This window comes from Cucurbita pepo, chromosome LG07 (genome assembly GCF_002806865.2).
Source record: "Cucurbita pepo subsp. pepo cultivar mu-cu-16 chromosome LG07, ASM280686v2, whole genome shotgun sequence".
Taxonomy (NCBI): Eukaryota; Viridiplantae; Streptophyta; class Magnoliopsida; order Cucurbitales; family Cucurbitaceae; genus Cucurbita; species Cucurbita pepo.
In genome coordinates, this window is record NC_036644.1 from 7980616 (window position 1) to 8000433 (window position 19818).

At 36.9% G+C, this 19818-nt stretch overlaps 3 protein-coding genes and 1 long non-coding RNA gene across 10 annotated transcripts; 1 reads left to right on the forward strand and 3 right to left on the reverse strand.

The window, feature by feature from the left end:
* Nucleotides 1-861: 861 nt before the first annotated feature.
* On the forward strand, nt 862-5553 carry LOC111798565. Of its 4 annotated transcripts, XR_002815716.1 has the most exons (7): nt 862-1005; nt 1689-2044; nt 2774-3093; nt 3427-3598; nt 4378-4500; nt 4601-4642; nt 5424-5553. XR_002815716.1 is itself a non-coding variant. In XM_023681803.1 (5 exons), exons 1-4 carry the CDS (start codon nt 924-926, stop codon nt 3551-3553), a joined length of 885 nt encoding a protein of 294 aa, XP_023537571.1. In that variant the 5' UTR covers nt 862-923; the 3' UTR covers nt 3554-3598; nt 4378-4594. The 4 variants fall into 4 exon arrangements, 1 of the variants encoding a protein (XP_023537571.1); XR_002815717.1 differs by lacking the exon at nt 5424-5553 and having other exon boundaries at nt 4320-4500; nt 4601-4769; XR_002815715.1 differs by lacking the exon at nt 5424-5553 and having other exon boundaries at nt 4601-4769.
* On the reverse strand, nt 4789-8343 carry LOC111798564 (serine/threonine-protein phosphatase PP1-like). 2 transcript variants are annotated; one of them, XM_023681802.1, is made up of 5 exons: nt 8060-8343; nt 7491-7788; nt 5560-6119; nt 5125-5316; nt 4789-5046 (listed from the first exon to the last, which is right to left on the reverse strand). In XM_023681802.1, exons 2-5 carry the CDS (start codon nt 7681-7683, stop codon nt 5023-5025), a joined length of 969 nt encoding a protein of 322 aa, XP_023537570.1. In that variant the 5' UTR covers nt 7684-7788; nt 8060-8343; the 3' UTR covers nt 4789-5022. The 2 variants fall into 2 exon arrangements, with proteins under 2 accessions (XP_023537570.1, XP_023537569.1); XM_023681801.1 differs by having other exon boundaries at nt 7491-7908.
* Nucleotides 8344-10330: 1987 nt separating this feature from the next.
* Nucleotides 10331-17275, reverse strand: LOC111798025 (bidirectional sugar transporter SWEET9-like). 2 transcript variants are annotated; one of them, XM_023680974.1, is made up of 9 exons: nt 16884-17275; nt 16655-16784; nt 16505-16541; nt 15133-15281; nt 13114-13150; nt 12572-12782; nt 12023-12184; nt 11638-11757; nt 10331-10660 (listed from the first exon to the last, which is right to left on the reverse strand). In XM_023680974.1, exons 6-9 carry the CDS (start codon nt 12575-12577, stop codon nt 10457-10459), a joined length of 492 nt encoding a protein of 163 aa, XP_023536742.1. In that variant the 5' UTR covers nt 12578-12782; nt 13114-13150; nt 15133-15281; nt 16505-16541; nt 16655-16784; nt 16884-17275; the 3' UTR covers nt 10331-10456. The 2 variants fall into 2 exon arrangements, with proteins under 2 accessions (XP_023536742.1, XP_023536740.1); XM_023680972.1 differs by having other exon boundaries at nt 16472-16541.
* A 504-nt stretch (nt 17276-17779) lies between these two features.
* LOC111799026 lies at nt 17780-19622 on the reverse strand. 2 transcript variants are annotated; one of them, XR_002815753.1, is made up of 3 exons: nt 19378-19622; nt 18278-18400; nt 17780-17940 (listed from the first exon to the last, which is right to left on the reverse strand). It is a non-coding gene; the product is annotated as an uncharacterized LOC111799026 (long non-coding RNA). The 2 variants fall into 2 exon arrangements; XR_002815754.1 differs by having other exon boundaries at nt 17780-17955.
* Between the last annotated feature and the right edge of the window lie 196 nt (nt 19623-19818).

Sequence of the window (19818 nt, forward strand, 5' to 3'; positions counted from 1 at the left end):
TCTTTCGATCTCTGTCGTCTCAAATTTGAAGGTTTGCTCGAGGCTTTAAGTTAATAAAATATATGTTAATCTCTATACTTTTGAATTCGAAGGTTTGTTCGAACACTAACTAAAATTGTGATAGCGAATTTTAATATATTTTTATTTAATTATTTATATATATGTAACCATATTATATTTGAATTTATTTAAAACATTTATATTATTGAGGGACATTTAAATAAACATAATTCCAAGGCTAAATAATTACAAAAAAATATATCCAACATCTAAATTATTACCAATTATACCCATCGGCCCACAATTAAGCAAGGGTTTGTAAAAAGACTCATGAGCCCCTATGGGTGCTTAAATTTTGATATTTATAATTTTTTTTAAAATTTAAATATTAAAAGTAGATAAATAAAAATATTATTTATAAATGTCCCTAAATTTAAAGATATTTTTTTAATTTTTGTTGCTAAATTAATGATGTATATAAATTATTGTGTAATAATTAAAACCATATATTTTAAAAATAAAATAAAAATAAATAAAAAATACAAATAAAAATAAATGAATTTTAAAAAATAACACTATTTTAAACTTTTTAAAAAATTTGAAGGGTATTAATGTAAATTTGTAGTTTGAAAATTATATTTTTTTTAATTTTTTTTTAAGTTTGAAGGTATTATTGAAATTTTTGAAAAATTAGGATGATTTTAAAAGGTATTTTTATTATTTAATCTAAAATACAATATAATAAATTAAAAAAATATTTTCCTAATTATATTTGGGCCTGGGCCTGGGCCTGGGCCCAATCCACAGGACTCTCGTTTTTGGAGTATCCATCAGCGCCAACAAGTCCGCCTCTCTGCAATTGCGAGTATCGTCTTCTTTCTTAGTTTCTGCGAACTGTAATTTGCCTCGAACGAGTCCAGAAAATGGCGCAAAGGACGAAGAATATGAACATTTGGTACTTATTCATGATGCTAAATTTCAATCTGCTGCTTCCTTTTTCATCTGGTAAACTTCATTTTTTGATCTGCTTTCTTCCTCGATTTCTTTATTTGATTGTTCTGCAACGTAGTTTCCATATGAGGCTTGTGTTCGTATTAGATTTATTAAAAAATGGTTCATGATTGTGTTGAATTGAAATATATTTGAGTGTAATTGTCATTATTGTGCCTGATTTCCCGGAAATTGCAGCTGCGGTTTGGTTCTGCGAATTGGGATATAATCTTACGAGATTGTTTGGATATTTGGAAAATTATTAGTGTTTGATCCTTCCGATTTTAATTTTCTACTTGAGAAATTTGATGATGTGTCTTTCAATTTATCTAGTCTTTTGTTTCTTATCAAAATATTACTCACTGAGCAAAGGATTTATTTTTTCTAACACAAAAAATTATTGTAATCACTAGATTCCACAACATATTGAATTAGTTTCTTATCAATCTGTAGGTTGTTCAAGTTTGGATCAACTTCAGTTATATATCTGTCTCATATCCAATTTGGATCACTAGATTCATCATCATATTGAATTAGTTCCTTGCTTATTTGTGATTGTTTTACATGGAAGGAAGAAATGGCTATGCCGTATTTTTCATATGGATATTGAGAGGAAGACTATTTTACCTCTTCTTTATTTCTTAATTTTTTACAATGCAAATTAAGGTTCATTTTACAAAACTGTGTTTTTCTTGTAGGAGAATCAAATGATGTCTGCGTTTCAAAAGGTGGTCGGTTCGCACCCTTCGCAATGGAAGGAAAACCTCCAAAAAAGGTTAGCAAAGCACAAGATTTGACGCTTTGTCGAGTCTTCAGAAAGAAGACTTGCTGTGGTGTAGCTCAAACATACCCAGCTTTGCTTTCTGTTAGGAGGCTGGCTTCAACAGGAGAAGGCAACCAAGAATGCTTGCAATTGTGGGAACTTCTGGAGTGCTCGATTTGTGATCCACTAGTTGGCATTCAACCCGGACCTCCTCTGATATGTCCCTCTTTCTGCGACAGAGTCTTCAACGCTTGCTCTGATGCTTACTTTTCTGTTGATGCTAAAACACAGGTGAGCAGATGATAGATATGGTCCTCTTTGAGTTTTCCCTTCTGGATTTCCCCTCAAGGTCTTAAAACACGTTTGCTAGGGAGAGGTTTCCACATTCTTATAAAGAATGTTTCGTTTCCCTCTCCAACCAATGTGGGATCTCACAATCCACCCCCTTTCAGGGCCCAGCGTCCTCATTGGAACTCGTTCCTTTCTCCAATCGATCTGGGGTCTCACAGACCTAGATATTCTTTTGTTAACCATATGAGGTTTCAAAAAACTGATAGTCATAGAGGTACATATGAGGTTTCCAAAAGTTGACTGTCTTAGAGGCACATAGGTAATGGCACTCATTTTAGAAGGAAAAAGAAAATGTCATCTAATTGCTAGTAAAACTTTAGTTTAGTTATAAATTTAGTCTGTAATTAGTCCTTAAACTATACACTAATGCTTCTATTTAGATTATACCATCGTTGTGTTTAGTTGTCTAGCACATCATTCCAGCTCAGGTGAAGTTTATCAAATGGGCATGTTACGTTGAGGACTAAATTTATAATTTAACGTAACTTTTATAGTTATTTCATAATATAAAATTGTTGGAACTTCGTTCAATTTTGTTAGTTTGTTATTTCCATCTTTCTATATGCACGATGTTCTCTTAACCAATGTAATGAGAAGTAAAAGCACGAACTCGAACCTTGTCCACAATGTAAGACTAAATATACTTCCTGATTAGATTTTATGGTTCAGGTTCTAGCACCGTGCGGAGTGAATGACTTTGTGTGTGGCAGGGCTTCTGAATGGGTTTCGAATGGGACGCAGCTTTGCAGTGCTGCAGGTTTTTCAGTTAAGATTCCGAACGACGAAGCCTCTTGCTATGGTAGTAAAGCCAGACTAGACTCCGTTGCTAATTCGTGGAAGTCTTCACCGTCTGTAGTGGTTTCTCAAAGAACAGGGCACTTGGGTGTTTTGGAGGACTTCCAGCAATGGGTGAAAGAAATGAGTTTCCGTGAACAGGTTTCTTGGCTGATCAGTTCCATGGTGCTTTCAGCTGGGCTTCTCCTTGCAAGGTTGAGGAAGCTAACCATTTTCACTACTTGGTCTTTTATTTTCCCTGGCTTGCACTAAATTTTGGTCCTTCATTTCTTCAAGTTTGTCAATGGCTAGGCTTTAGGTATTAGCTTCAATAAGATGGGACCGCTAACGTGACAGGTAAAACTCGAAATGTAGTTAGCAAGGGCTCGTGTTCTTGGTTCAAATAATTTCTCGATTGACTTAAGTATTGAAACTATGTTACTTATTAGTGTTTGATGTTGGAAGGAAAGGGGGAAAGGAGTTTAAGACTCAAAATGTTCTAGTTGTTTATTTTCATGTGTTCTATTCTTATAATGTCTATAATGCAGCAAAAGGAAAAGTCATATCCAGCGCCAGAAATACGATGCTATTCGACGAGCAACGAAGAAAATGGAAGTAAATATGAGTCAGAATTCTCTTGGCACTCAAGGAATCAGGAAAAGAAGTAGAAGATGACTGTAACCTCACATCTAAAGAAATTTTGTTTGTCGATTTTGCGAGGTAAAGCCGTATCTCTTTTCTATTAACTTATAATGCTACTATTAACTTATAATGCTAGTTTGCTCGTTCCTTCATTGTATTCTTTTTCTCTCGCTTATATTCATTTAGGTTGCTCGTTTGCTTCACTGTATTCTTCTTCTCTCGCTTATATTCATTTAGGTTGCTCGTTTGCTTCACTGTATTCTTCTTCTCTCGCTTATATTCATTTAGGTTGCTCGTTTGCTTCACTGTATTCTTCTTCTCTCGCTTATATTCATTTAGGTTGCTCGTTTGCTTCACTGTATTCTTCTTCTCTCGCTTATATTCATTTAGGTTGCTCGTTTGCTTCACTGTATTCTTCTTCTCTCGCTTATATTCATTTAGGTTGCTCGTTTGCTTCACTGTATTCTTCTTCTCTCGCTTATATTCATTTAGGTTGCTCGTTTGCTTCACTGTATTCTTCTTCTCTCGCTTATATTCATTTAGGTTGCTCGTTTGCTTGTCACTTCATCGTATTCTTCTTCTCTTGCTTATATTCATTTAGGTTGCTCGTTTGCTCGTTGCTTCATTGTATTCTTCTTCTCTCGCTTGTATTCATTTAGGTTGCTCGTTTGCTTCTCTCTCGCTTGTATTCATTTAGGTTGCTTGTTTGCTTCACTGTATTCTTCTTCTCTCGCTTATATTCATTTAGATTGCTCGTTTGCTTCACTGTATTCTTCTTCTCTCGCTTATATTCATTTAGGTTGCTCGTTTGCTCGTCACTTCATCGTATTCTTCCTCTATCGCTTATATTCATTTAGGTTCATCATGTGGCTGAAAACTCAACTCTGATTTCCACAAGTCCCGATACTCGAAAAATTCGAAAAGTAGCAGCCATGGTAGCCCCCTTCCATTAAAATGAAGGAGAGAAGGATTAAAGAAAAGTGAGTTATCTAGTTGTACAATGATAGAAAGGATTGGAAATTGTGATAAAATTCTATGGATTGTTCATTACTCATACAAGAATTTTGGTGACCATAACAGTTCGTTGCTGTGCAACTGTTGAAGCAGAGCTTCATTGACTTGGTAAGCTCTTTAAGTTTAAAAGTCTTCATATTTATTTGATTGCGTTCTTTCTTTTCCCTTGATGTTTGGAATATTATTAGGGTTTGTTCAAAGAATTTTGCTTTGGTTAGTGAATTTAAAAAGAAAAGATAGAACAATCAAAAGGATTGAAGAAAAGAAATTCAATCACTTATAATCATCATGGAAGAAGCATCTCTCTTTACACACACACAACTTCTAAATCTACCACCTGTTTGGATACCGGGACATAGACATACTCGATTTTTACACCTTCGATCGACCGAACTCTGGCATGATGGTCATTACAAGCTTGAAAACTATGAGCAACTCGAGCTTGGTCTTTCGTCTTCCTAGGATCGATAAGGAGTTCCTCCGAGTAATTAAGCTCTTCCAATTTTGGGAGGCTGCTCGAGAAAAGATAAGAGGCAATGTTAAGTCGAAATCGAAAGTAATATGTTAAGAGGAAGACGTTTGGATCATACCTTTTTAAGAATTACACCTGAACTACTTCCTGAGGGTTTTAGCTCGGGTTTCAATATCTCGAAAGAACAAACTAGAGATTCATCGACGCTTAATAGAGCACCTGCGTTGTCAAACTCTCCGCCGTAGTTTGGAGCCGAGAATATCGTGACCAATCTTCTTTTAGCAAAGAATTCATATCCATCCTCCACCACCTGTGTAATAGAATGAACAGAACTCAAAATTCTAAACATCTAGGACAATTCATATCCATCCTCTACTTATCCTAGTTGTTTGATCAAGAAACTGGTTTTCGTAACAGTGATTACGAAGCAAAAGATCGAAATATTTGCAGTTTATACTCCTCGTCAACGTGCAGTCTCTGTAAACTACAACAAGAACGCTTCGAAACACAAAAGACAACATTTGATATAGAGTTAACGAACAAGCTTGTTTACCTGATGACCGCGACAAATGAGATCAAGGTCATTCTTTTCTAAGAATTCAACCACTCGATCTGCTCCGAAAGTACATGAAATGCCTCGATCGCTGTCTGCCCATCCCTGAATACTAGGATCAGGATCGGACCAAAGCAGATCACAGAGAAGACCGTTGTCGGGAATCTCGGTAGGCCTCGGAAGCTGCGTAATCTGATCCAAACTTTTCAAATCTGGAGATATTCCTCCATGCATACAAAGGATCTTGTCATCAATAAGTCCAGCCACAGGCATGCAGTTGAAACAATCAGTAAATATTTTCCATAGCCTAACGTTAAACCTCCTTTTACATTCGTCGTAGAAACCATAGATTCGGTTGATCTTTGCATCTTCGTGGTTCCCCCTCAAGAGAAATACTTTATTTGGATGTCGTATTTTGTACGCCAAAAGTAAACATATCGTTTCCAAACTTTGCTTCCCTCGGTCGACATAGTCGCCAAGAAATAGATAATTGGCAGAAGGAGGGTACCCACCATACTCAAATAATCTAAGAAGATCTTTGTATTGACCATGAACATCACCTATAATAAGCCAGCAACAAGACGCACCATATGAAATGAGGTTATAATTCAAAAGAATCGAAACGAAAAGGCAAAAATTGCATCAAGAGTCGAGCATTTGGGATGCACGAAAGCTTGATTCATCAAGATTACACAGACAAATAACCTAAGGAAGTGTTTAGTGTTCATCGGCACACACGAAAGCTTGATCCATCAAAATTTACATAGACAAATTACCTAAGGGAGTGTTTAGTGTTCATCGTCACGCACAAAAACTTGATACATCAAGATTTACATAGACGAATAACCTAAGGGAGTATTTAGTGTTCATCGGCACGCACGAAAGCTTGATTCATCAAGATTTACACAGACAAATAACCTAAGGGAATGTTTAGGGTTCATCGGCATGCATGAAAGCTTGGTTCATCAAGACAAATAACCGGAGTGTTTAATGTTCATCTTGCCGATTAGAGGCTTTTAAGAACGAGAAGCAAAATTTTTCATTGAAGAAATGAAAAGATATCTCGTAGATTGAGTTTATACAGCTTGGAATACAAAATCGAGCCAACACGTGAATTTACTCGTCCAAACTACACATTTGCTAATTCTACAAACTCCATAGCTGAAGCTTTTGCAAGCCACAATGAACAATACATTAGCTTTAAGCACAAACCAAACAAAGATCAATCCTACCAACTTCATTGACTTGTAAAATTTACGTTTGTTTATCTAAACAACAAGTTTGTCAATTCTACCAACTCCAAACACCAAAACCTTTAAAACCCACAAACTAAACACCAATCCTTACCAATCCCATAGCTCCCGCGCTTCCCATTTTCTTTCGGGAGAGGCGGCTAATACTAATCTAACAAGTTCATTCGTCGTTGTCTGACTAATTGCCTTGGACACCAGACCGCTCATACCACCCCCATAACCCCACACGGGCTCGCCTTAAATGGAATGACTCTCTTAGTTACACTGCGCCCTAACCCAAGTCCCCATGTCCGCTCTTCTCACCCTGCAACCCAAGAACTTGGCTTTGCGAACATAGTTTAACTAGTTAAAACATATACCAACAACCAATTGCCTTGGACACCAGACCGCTCATACCGCCCCCATAGCCCCACACGGGCTCACCCTAAAAGGAATGCCCAAGTCCCCATGTCCGCTCTTCTCCCCCCGCAACCCAAGAACTTGGCTTTGCGAACATAGTTTAACTAGTTAAAACATATACCAACGAGCAAGAGCTAGATGTTCGAATGGTAAAAACATCAAACCAAACAACAACCAAAGCTACAATCCACCAAAGGAATGTCCAAAACAGCATAAGAAAACAATAGAATTCAGAAATGAAAGAAAGAAACAGAAGAAAGGGAGAGAAAGAAGACTGACCACAGATGCGCATAGGAGCTTTCAAGCGAAGAAGATTTGGTTGAGAGAGGAAAATTTGCCTGGCGTTCACACACAGATGCCGGATTTCAGCCTCTGAAAGCTGAACCTGTTTGCCTCCTCTCCCTTCCAACAGCCTTCTAATTATATCATCCAAAACTCCCTTCTCCATCCCTTCCATTGTCATCATCATCATCCTTCCCCACAGTTTCCTCCCAAGATTCACTCCACAAATATCAACTTCTCTGCCCTACAACTTGCCCTAATTCCTCAATTTCGCCCGTTTAAACAACGAACGGATCTTCAAAACAGCGAAAAATCAGTATCGGCTTGTTTCAAGTTGAAGAAAATCCTCCAAATCGAAGAAAAGTAAACATCCAACTCTTCTAAAGAACCACAAAATCAAATCGAAGTCGAAAAGCTTCCGATTCACGAATCCAAACAACACAAACAAGAAGAAGAAGAAGAAAATGAGTCAACACAGAGAAGCCGAGCAACAAATATACGAAAAGATTCCGATTCTCTAAATCTCAGCGACAGAGAGAGAGAGAGAGAGAGAGAGAAGTTCTTACAGACAAATTCGAGAGCGGCAAACTCTGAAAATGGATCGATAATGAGGGAGAAGGAATTTCTCGATATCGTTTTGCATTTTTGTTGAAATCTTCAAGCGAGAGCTGACCGCGCAAGATAGCGAAATGGCGCACCTAGGAGATTTGGAATTTGGCCATGGATGATGCGTCTACTTCTGAATTGGATTTCTTCCATTATTACAATCAAAACAAGTGATTGATGATGTTCATAACTTCGTGCTTATCTGAATCCCTAATTAATCCTCTCTTTTGGAAACATTCAAACTCATGAAGAATCAAGTAATCATAATCAATTGTAATGGACATTTTACACAGAATTTCATATATATATACAATATTTAATATTCAAATAGTTGTCATGAGGGACACATATGCAGGGCTTAGATGGGGTTGTACACAGATTCGGTTGGATTGATTTGGAAAAATAATTTAGACCAACCTAAAAAATTTGGATTGATTAGGTTCGTGACTGCAGCAATCTAAATAGAATTCACAACTCAATCCAACTAAATCATCTATTTTTTCAAATTGGATTGATTTGTGTTATTAGTAGGAGTGTACATTCAACCCGACAATCCGGACCAACCCAACTCAATCCGAACTATAAGGGTTGGGTTGGGTTGGGTTGGATTAGCATTTCGGGTAGGGTTGGATTAACATTTCGAGTAGGGTTGGATTAACATTTCGAGTAGGGTTGGATTAACATTTCGAGTAGGGTTGGATTAGCATTTTGGGTAGGGTTGGGTTCATTTTTCTAAACTCAAACTGAATTGATTCGGTTTCGTGGATAAAATCTTTGGGTTGATCCGAGCAAAATAAAAAGACCTCTCTAAGGACACCCACGCCCGAGTTCAGTGTCAGGGGTTGGGTTGGGTTGGTTTACCAATTCAACCAACCCGAACTTTTGGGTTGGGTCAAAAAAATCTCTCAACCCAACTCGGACCATGTATACCCCTAGTTGTTAGGTTGCTTTTTTAATTATTTAAAAAGATTATACTTATCCATTAAATTAATAACTAAAATCTCTTATAGTTTAAAATATCAAACATTTACAAGTCATAATGCATCATTAACATCGGTTATAAACATTAAATCAAAGTAGGGTTGGACCATAATAACAATTAATACAAAGATCTCATTGGTGCAAAAGAGTTTGGTACGACGTTGCATTTGGGGCAATAAGTAACATGTTGCCAACTTGGTGGTCACATAGAGGTGGCATTCTCAACCATAATGGTCATATCAACCACTTTTTAACATTTTTCAAAGTGAACGATAATAAGTGTTACACGTAAATTTCGACAATCGGATCAAATTTAAAGAAACAAAAAGCAGTTGAGGCTGAATATGAATCAATCTAAATTCGAGATGAAATTGAGCTCAGATGATGAAGCAAAAAGGTCAAAAGTCCATAAGTCTAGCTTAGCCCGAGTCGGTCTGAGCCCATGTGGCGTGCCCTTACATGCCCCGAGTGTGAGATCCCACATAGATTTGAGAGGGGAACAAAGGGTGTGGAAACCTCTCCCTAGTAGACGCGTTCTAAAACTGTGAGGCTGATAGCAATACGTAAAGGGTCAAAGCAGACAATATTTACTAACGGTGACCTTGAGTTGTTACAAATGGCATCAGAGCCAGACACTAGGCGATGTGTCAGTGAGGACATTGGCCCCCCAAGGGGGATAGTTTGTGAGATCTCACATCGATTGGAGAGAGGAACGAAACATTTCTTATAAGGGTGTGGAAACCTCTTCCCTAGTAGACGCGTTTTAAAACTGTGAGGCTGACGGTGATACGCAACGGTCCAAAGCGGACAATATCTGCTAGCGGTGAGCTTGTGTTGTTACACAGGGTCTAATGATTCACGGTGAAAGCCCAATTCAACATTGACTTAATCCTATTGAAAAAAGTAAGATGAAACTATAAGCCAGTCTAACAAATATACCTCGTTATAATTTCATTTGAGGTAAACTTCTATTTAGTTATCAAACTACTTTTATTTGGAGTGCGTGTGACAAACACCACGAGCTCTGGAAAACAAGAGGATTTTACTAAAATAGAAATGAACAAGAAAGCTATGGGTCCAAATCGAGTCATGGTGGGAGAGAAATTTGATTAAGAACATCATTCACAAAGAACGAGGGAGGGTACTTCTCAAAAAATGGTGAATCTACTATTACGAATGAGTTCATCTTAGCTATGGGAGATCCAACTCGAGGAATTTGATGCATTGAAGATGGTCAACGTCACCAATAATTGTTATTAGAAAAAAAAATTAAAATCGAGGAATTTGGATTCATGCCTTGATAAACGTATACATTGACCCATTAAAATTTAAGAATTCGTCGTTTAATATGTGGAGAAGAGTTACATTGGCGTGAATCATGTTGTGATTTTTAGAACTATCTTGCTCGAGTTGGACTGTGAATGACTCGATAGGAGATCAGGTGTTGTATCAAAATGTGGTGGAAGAAGTTGATCGTGTATCGATGAATGATCTTCTTTGGATAGTTTAGACTCGTTCATGTAAACGACGTAGATTACTAATTGCATGACTCCGAGAAGGAATCCAATCAAATTGGGTACCTACACAATAGATCAACAACATATCAAATCAACGAGATTTCAATTTCATCAAATTAAACGGTACTGAAAATTGAATATATTCATCTAAAAAACTAAAAGGTTATTAGTAAAGTAACCAATATGACGTTAATCCAAGTTCAGCTACAAAAATGCCCTAAAAAAGCTCGAGTTCAAACACTGGAACATGCAAATAGAAACTAAAGCAAAAATAATACCTAGCAAGACCATACTTTTATTAACATTTTCGTGAAATTGTGTAACGGCCCAAGCTCAAACCTACCGCCATCAGATATTGCCTTCTTTAGGCTTTCCCTTTCGGGCTTCACCTCAAGGCTTTAAAACACGTCTGCTACGGAAAGGTTTCCACACCCTTGTGTTTCGTTCTCCTCCCCAACCAATGTGGGACTCTCACAATCCATACCCCTTCGGGGCCCAGTGTCTTCGCTGGCATTGGTTCCTTTCTCCAATCGATATGGGACCCCACCAAATCCACCCCCCTTCGGGCCCAGCATCCTTACTGGCACACCGCCTCGTGTCTAACCCCCTTCAGGGGACAACCTCCTTGCTGGCACATTGTCCGGTGTTTGACTTTGATACCATTTGTAACGGCCCAGGTCCACAGCTAGCAGATATTGTCCTCTTTTGGCTTTCCCTTTCGAGCTTCCCCTCCATTGTGAGAGTCCCACATGAGTTGGGGAGGAGAACGAAACACCATTTGTAACGGCTCAAGCCCACTGCTAGCAGATATTGTCCTCTTTGGGCTTTCCCTTTCGGGCTTCCCCTCAAGGCTTTAAAACGCGTTTGCTAGGATAAGGTTTTCACACCCTTATAAAGGGTGTTTTGTTCTCCTCCCCAACTAATGTGGGACATCACAAATTGGGACCTCGACATTTCTCCCGAGGTCGATACTCAGATGTTTAAGACCTTAAAGTCCAAAAAAATGCATGAAAGTATGAAGAGAGAGAATGAAGACTTACTCCAATGTAGGGATCTTTGACAAGCACAGCATAGAAAGTCCAAACCCCAGAGTTCAAAAATATGCACAAAGTGAGAAGAAATGGCATATACTCCACACTTCTAGTTCTCACCACTTTCCTCTGCATCATAATATTATCATATGAGCTTCTAGAGAAGACGGTGGTCCGGAAAACCCGGACATATTTAGGGTATTTTCGGGAGTGATTTCGAAATAGTTAAAATCATTTTTGTCAGCCTGAAATATGTCCGAAATCTTTCAAAAATCAACTTAATGTTTGATTTTACACTTCGAACACAATGATTTCTTACTATAAAAATTTGTTTTAAATGGCTAAGAGCGTGTGTCGAAGTGATTTTGAATATAATAAAAAGGGTTTTACTAACCGCTATTCCAAGTGGCGAACCACAGTTCATAATGTTGAGAGCAGCACAAATGAATCCAATGACCTTGATTCGAGAAGTCCCATGTAACATCAAATACGATATCAAGATTGTTGCTCCCACAAATCCAACGTCGAAAATTGCTACTAGAGTTGCAGTTCTAACCTACAAATACACAAACATAGTTAGTAACAAACAAGAACGACAACATTAACAAATCATTACAATCACAATATAATATTATAATATTTTTCCGCCCGTTTTGTAATCATTTTTTCCCTGTTTTTATAAATTAAGCTCATAAATTTGATAAACCCCATTTTCAAAAACCAACCTAAATTTTGAAAAGCAAACTTAAATTTTAAATATTTTTTTAATTACGATAAAAAATCAGACAATCAGGAACCCTAAAATAAAATGGTTATCAAACAGGATCTTAGAGATCGAAATATACTAATATATCGATAAAAAGTCAACAACGTCGAAAATCAACTTGAAACCATAAAGTGACGTAAAAAAACACGTAACGACGGCTTGACGGGAAGAACATACCCTCATGTTTGGAGGTGAAAATAGAAGGAAAATGGTGAGGTAGCAAAGTTGAAGGGAAATTCCAAAGATATTGACAGAGACAATGAGAAAGCCATCAGGTTTGATTAGGCCATAGTAAGCCCACAAAGCAGCTGTGAGGAAAGTCGAAACATACGGAAGACTGTCAAATTCTTCTGTTGATCTTTTCTTCAACACTATCCAAAATGTTTTCCTGCAAAAAAAAAAAAAAAAAAAAAAAAAAAAAAAAAAAAAAAAAAAAAAAAAAAAAAAAAAANAAAAAAGACCATTCAATAACTAATCATTTTTCTTTTACGTCCCGTCCCATTCTATCTGCTAACTTGAGCCGAGCATAGCTCAACTAGTTATTAACTCGTTTTGAGGTAACGTTCTTTAGAAGCAACTAAATCTAAACGGGAACTTTTTTTTTTTTTTTGTTTTTTTAGCCAAATTTAAAAACAATCTTAAAAACCAGCTCGTGAAAGAAAATTGTTTTAGCTACAAAATCGGTTATTGAACGGGGCGAAATTTTGTCGAGAACTTACACGGGAGAAAGGAAGAACAACACAGAGATGATGTTTCCTGAAAAAGCAAAAAAAAAAAAAAACAACAAGTGAAATTCATAATATATAAAAGGAGAAGAAAAAAAGAATTAATTATGAAGAACATTAATTTGTTTTACCTATCACTCCAACAAAGAAAGGAAGAGCTTCCATGTTTAGAGAGGAAAAAAGTTAAGAGATTCAAAAGAAAAGAGATCTCTTTATAATGAAACCATTCATATCTTTCTTCATATATAATAACGCAATCCTTCCAAGGTTGAATCAATTTTAAGGAAGAGATATTTTATTTCAATTTTTTAATAATAATTTCATATATAAATTTATGGCACATGCAACCGAGCTTCAAACTTGACCCGTTCTCCCTTTTGTACTCTATAATTCAAAAAAAATGGTATTTCTAAGAAGAAGAGCACATCTGCCTCGACGACGTCCTCAAAGTCGCCTATGGCAAGAGCATATCTAAATCCAACCAGTATGAGCCTACCCGAGACATACCATAGAAATGAACCTAAATACAATACAAGTCTAGAATTTTGTCGAATATAAGCAAACGTAAGAAATTATATATAATAACAAAATTTAGTATTAAATTAAGATTAATTAAGAATGTGAGATCTAATTAAAATTATTATAAGTACATGATTTGCATATCCTACTTTATTCAAACTAAGAATGAAATAATTCAAATAAAAAATGAATTATTTTTGTAAATTAAAATTTTCAAACAAAATGGCAACATCTAGATCTTTAAATATATTTTTATATAACATAAAATCTGTTGCCAACTAGACAAAATAATTAATCTATAACCAAAGGGAATGATAAGAACGTTTTAAAAAGGCTATGAGATCTTATTCGAGTTATAATATCAATTTGTGCAATTGTATCTAAACCATTATAATTTTAGTTTATAAACTTTTTCGTTTATGTTCAATAAATCTTTGAATTTTAAGATACGAGGACACAAGTCATTCTTAACAGCCTTCACGATAGCTTTGTTCTTGCTGTTAAAACTTTGCTTAGAAGTTATTATCGTTATCATCAAAAGTCCTTACACGAAGTCTAATCGTTACCTTGCATGCATCTCAACTATACTCATATGAAACTACCACGTCACCCTATTACATCTATTGTTAAGGTGGTTTGTAGGATATGAAATCCTAAAGACGTGGTTACCAAACTTAAAACTTATTCCCTCAAATCTCTCGACCCTAATTGATAAACTAATATTTTGTAATCTGGGTTACTACACATCCTAGTCAAGTTTCAAGTACCTCAACTAATCATATGTAACTCTATATCTTTATATTATAATACTTCAGTATCTTAGATCGATGACTGTAATGGCCCAAGTCCACCGCTAGTAGATATTGTCCTCTTTGGGTTTCCCCTTTTGAGCTTCCCTTCAAGGTTTTTTAAAACGTGTCTGCTAGGGAAAGGTTTTCACACCCTTACAAAAGGTGTTTCGTTCTCCTCCCCAACCAATGTGGGATTGTGGGATCTCACAATCCACTCCCCTTTAGAGCCCAGTGTCCTCGTTGGCACTGGTTCCTTTCTCCAATTGATGTGGGACCCTCGCCAAATCCACCCCCCTTTGGGGCCCAGCATCCTTACTGGCACACTGCCTCGTGTCTACCCCCTTTCAGGGAACAGCCTCCTCGCTGGCACATCGCTCGGTGTCTGGCTCTGATACCATCTGTAACGGCCCAAGTCCACTACTAGCAAATATTGTCCTCTTTGGGTTTTCCTTTCGGGCTTTCCCTCAGGATTTTTTAAAACGCGTCTGCTAGAGAAAGATCTCCACACCCTTATAAAAGGTGTTTCATTCCCCTCCCAACCTATGTAGGATTGTGGGATCTCACCGTGGCCGAGCTTCAAACCTATTTCCTAATAAACCTTTTGTTTCCTTTACCCTAAGGATCACTAGGGATTCTATGATAGTTCTTATTTTTAACAAATATATAATAATTGGGAATGAAAAATTTTCAATGTTATACATACCCAAATATGTGGCGAGTCAGCTGTCAGGGGGAGACAATCTTCCAGCAAGATAATGATTCTCTTGATGATCTCTGATAACTTGCAGTTGACTCTGCAATCCAACATGGGAGTATGTGCAACTTGAAAGCATTCCCTTGCAACTAATGAAACTGCAAACATTTAAGAAACAGAGAGTAGAAAAATAAAACTCATTCCACCATGTTGGAAATTTAGTTGGATCCAACAATGCATGAGAAAGAAGAGAGTGTTAACTGTCAAAATCATCTAAATAATCTTCCAAGATAATTTATTAAAAACAATCAAGTTGGAGGAGGCTACATTATTGGTGTTTTTATTATTATTATTATTATTTTATATCTATGTGCGTCTGTCTCCCTAGACATTTTCATGAAACGATGGTATGATATTACTATATTTGATTGCTAAAATTGTATGTGTAACAGCTCAAGTCCACTGTTAGTAAATATTGTTTTCTTTGGACTTTTCCTTTCGGCCTTTCCGTCTGCTAGGGAGAAATTTCTACACCCTTATAAATAATATTTCGTTCCCCTCTCTCGTGTTTTCTAGGGAGAGGTTTCTACACCCTTATAAAAAAATGTTTTGATCCCCTCTCTCGTGTCTGCTAAGGAGAGGTTTCTACGCCCATATAAAAAATGTTTCGTTCCCCTCTCTAACATATGTGAAATCTCACAATCCACCCTCCTTCAAGGCCCAGCGTCTTTGCCAGTACTAGTTCCCCTCTCCAATCGACGTGGAATCTCACAGTGCGATATTAGATTCTATGTAGGTAACCACCCTGACAAACTTGTTCTCGCAAAGCCTTTTATTATTTAGATAGCTCTTATAAACCCATTAGACCAATCCAAGGTAGTTATTGATAGCTCTTATAAAAACGCCTAAACCTTGTCAATTGCTTCAAAAGTACCTCTTCTTTTAAAAGTTGCAATATTATCATTGTCCTATCATAAAGGTTTCAAAACTCCTCTCGGAATTGAAATCCATTAGAATATTGGACGAAAAATCGATCGAACAAACTTGGAACGACGCAACAGTGGATTCAATATGAAAAAATGGCATCTAGACAAGTCGAGATTTCATCCATCATTCTAGCAGTTTTTCTACTTCAATGGCATTATTCAAACATTTATGAAAAGTCAAAGATAGTATTGCGAAGAATAAGGCTATTTTTTAAACAAGTGGTCTTATTTTATAATTTAGCCTTTTTCTTGTGGAAGGCATGTGCGACCCATACAATATTTATCTCAATGTTAAGATTTCAACTACTAAGTAAAGCAAAATTTCCTCAATTTTAAGAACTAAATGTACTAAAAGTAATTACCAGTCTATGATCTAGAGAGATAGAGGCACGGACCTTGATTCTCTCTCCCAAATCCAATTCCAGTGAAACACTGCCAACAAAAAGAAAATCAAATTCCATTGGCTTTCTAAGACATTTGCAACTTGAATACTGGAGGATGGAACAACGTTTTGAGTTTGCAAAAAGGAGAAACAACCGGCTTACTTGCTATGAATGGAGAGTAGATTTGAGAGGGAATCTAGAGTTCATCTACAACTTTGATGCCAGCTCCTTTGTCTCATTCCTCTGGGGCAGCGACATCAGCCATAATCGTCTCCTGACCGCGCCAAAGAATCTGGTGCCAACTTGCCAAATTAGAATTATATACTACAATTATAAGCAACAAAGCATGTGCATCGTGTTATACCCTAAAAAAATCTGTGCGTTAGGTTACCTTGTCTATAACTCCAAATTCTCTCTTGTCGTACATCCATGTACAATGGTCTTCTCATCAAAATATTGAAGTTGTACGTCGGAACATGTGAGATCAAAAAAAGAGTAGAAATAAACGTTGCCTATGTTGAGGATTGCTGGGAGGGAATCCCACATTGACTAATTAAGAGGATGGTCATGGGTTTATAAGTAAGGAATAAATTTTCATTGGTACGAGGTCTTTTGGGGAAACCAAAAGCAAAGCCATGAGAACTTATGCTCAAAGTGGACAATATCATACCATTGTGGTGATCCGTGGTTTCTAATAGCCTAGGCTGTGATACCATGTTAGGAATCACATATCTCCACAATTTGGGCTTCCCCAAAAGGCCTCATACCAACGAAGATGTATTCCCACTTATAAACCCATGTCCCTAAATTAGTCATTCCCCAAAAGGCCTCATAACAACGAAGATGTATTCCCACTTATAAACCCATGTCCCTAAATTAGTCAATGTAGGACTCCCTCCCAACAGTCCTCAACAATCCTCCCCTCGAACAAAGTACACTATAGAGCCTCCCCTGAGACTTATAGATCCCTCGAACAGCCTCCCCTTAATTAAGGCTCGACTCCTTTATCTAGAGCCCTCGAACAAAGTACACCCTTCGTTCGACACTTGAGTCACTTTTGACTCCACTTTCGAGGCTAGCAATTTCTTTGTTCGATATTTGAGAATTCTATTGACATGGCTAAGTTAAGGGCATGACTCTGATACCATGTTAGGAATCACGAATCTCCACAATGGTATGATATTGTCCACTTTGAGTATAAGCTCTCATGACTTTGCTTTGGGCTTCCCCAAAAGGCCTCGTACTAATGAAGATGTATTCCTCACTTATAAAACCCTAAATTAGCCGATGTGGGACTCCACCCAACAATCCTCAACACCAGCAAAAATCAGAGTCAAAGAAACTGAGTTCTACTTCAAAATCAATTACATCACTATAGAAGGATCTTGACCTCTTTTGCACGAATAAGAACGTCACGAGCAGCATCAAACCCAGCCCAAGTTCACAGACTGTGGATCAAGAAGCTGCTCTTAGCAATTACAATTAAACATACTTTTGGAAGAAAAAATCTAAAAATTACAATCTCATTTTAATTGTTTTTCTTAATTATTAATGATGAACAAATTAGAAAATGAGTCCTGTAACATCTCAAACAAAGGAACTCCTGATCAAGACAAACAAGTTGATATTCATGTCAACACGTAGATAAACGAGCCAGATTTATAGTCTGAATACAAAACCTAAAAAATGCAGGCAGATGATATTGTAAAGCATGAGGAAAGAAATGCATGCCCTTCACAACTTAATTCCACTTGTTTCAGGTAGCTGAATAAATTAAAAGCTTACAGTATCGTCAGCATCTCGAGTTGTTCCTGTGGAGTTTATATAAAGATATATTGGTTCTTTTGGATCCATCCATTGCAGGTACATCAGTTCAGCAATAACTAGCTCTGTGACAGCTGGAACAAACTGAAAGCAGAAATAATTGAATGAGGAGATTTTAGGTAAGTAACCATATGACATGCTTGCGTGAAGCAGAAAATTTCTTCTATAAGATGGAAATCAAAAACTATCTAAGAACGAATGCACAATCGTTTCTTAAACATTCAAAATCAATTATGCCTCGAAATTAATTTTTTTAAAAACCGTAAAACACTTATACAGTGAATGTCTATTTCAGTAAAGCTTATGCAAGTCGAGAGGAAATAAATGAAATTTGTTGTGCGCCGAAAGCGGAACAAATGTACTCACAACACCAATGAACGAAATTACACAAAGAGACACCAAGATATTTACATGGTTCGGAGAGAAGAAGTTCCCCTACATCCACGAATAGCAACCAATCACTAATAAAACAAAGCGTTGCAAGTGAATACCTCACTATCACACTATATAGACTCTCACCCAATATGTCACTCAAGAAATACAATGTGACGTACAAAACATTCCCAAATCCCGATATCAAATTTCGATATGACTAAATCAAATCAAAACTTATGACAATTTACAACAAAAATCAGTTAAAATAAATTGAGAACTTGCCAAGAATTTCAAGAATTACTGCCGAACTTCAAATTCAGCACTTGAATGTACTCACAAAATCTATTCTAAGGTGATCACGATACCAAAGTACTCCAATTGATACTTTCAGTTCAACAAACAAGGTTCCTAAAACAGCATGACTCACTCATTCCTGAACTAGAATTTTCATCACTCTGTACGTCTCTAGAGGTCGAAAATATGTGATTATCATGAGATGCACCTTTCTATTTTTTACAAGTTCGAAGAACATGCTTCTTCTTTTGATTTTTTTCTTCTATTGAAACTGCTCGAAAACACGTTGTTGAAAAAACAGTCGTAAATTCTCCATTTCTATTCGTTGAATAGTTTATCGATTAACGAGTTAAATCGTACAGCACTGGACAAACACTAATTCAAGCACTTACAGGCATTCCGATGTAAATGATTCTTCCATGAAGTAAAGAGACGGCACGTCCGGCGGCGGCCTCCTCGACGTATGCTCATTGTAGGGAACGGATTTTCGACCTTATCCAAAAAGACAATCACCAAATTCACAACATGAGCTAACGAACAAAACTTAATTCAAACTATTATTACTCCCATAAAGAAAATTCCGTTCGTATATAGAAATTCATTATAGAAAAACAGCAAGAACAAAAAAGTGATATGAAATTACGCGAAGAGCATCTAACTTACTTGAGCTGGTGCAGCCATGTGTTGAGGAGAATCTTGGGCTTTATAAGGGCCGAGTCTTGGGCCGGATGAAATGGGAGAGGCCCAATTACTTGGACCAAAATCTATTTCATGGCCCAATTTGTTGGCCCAATTGTTTGTGATTAAATTATCAACAACAACAACAATAATAA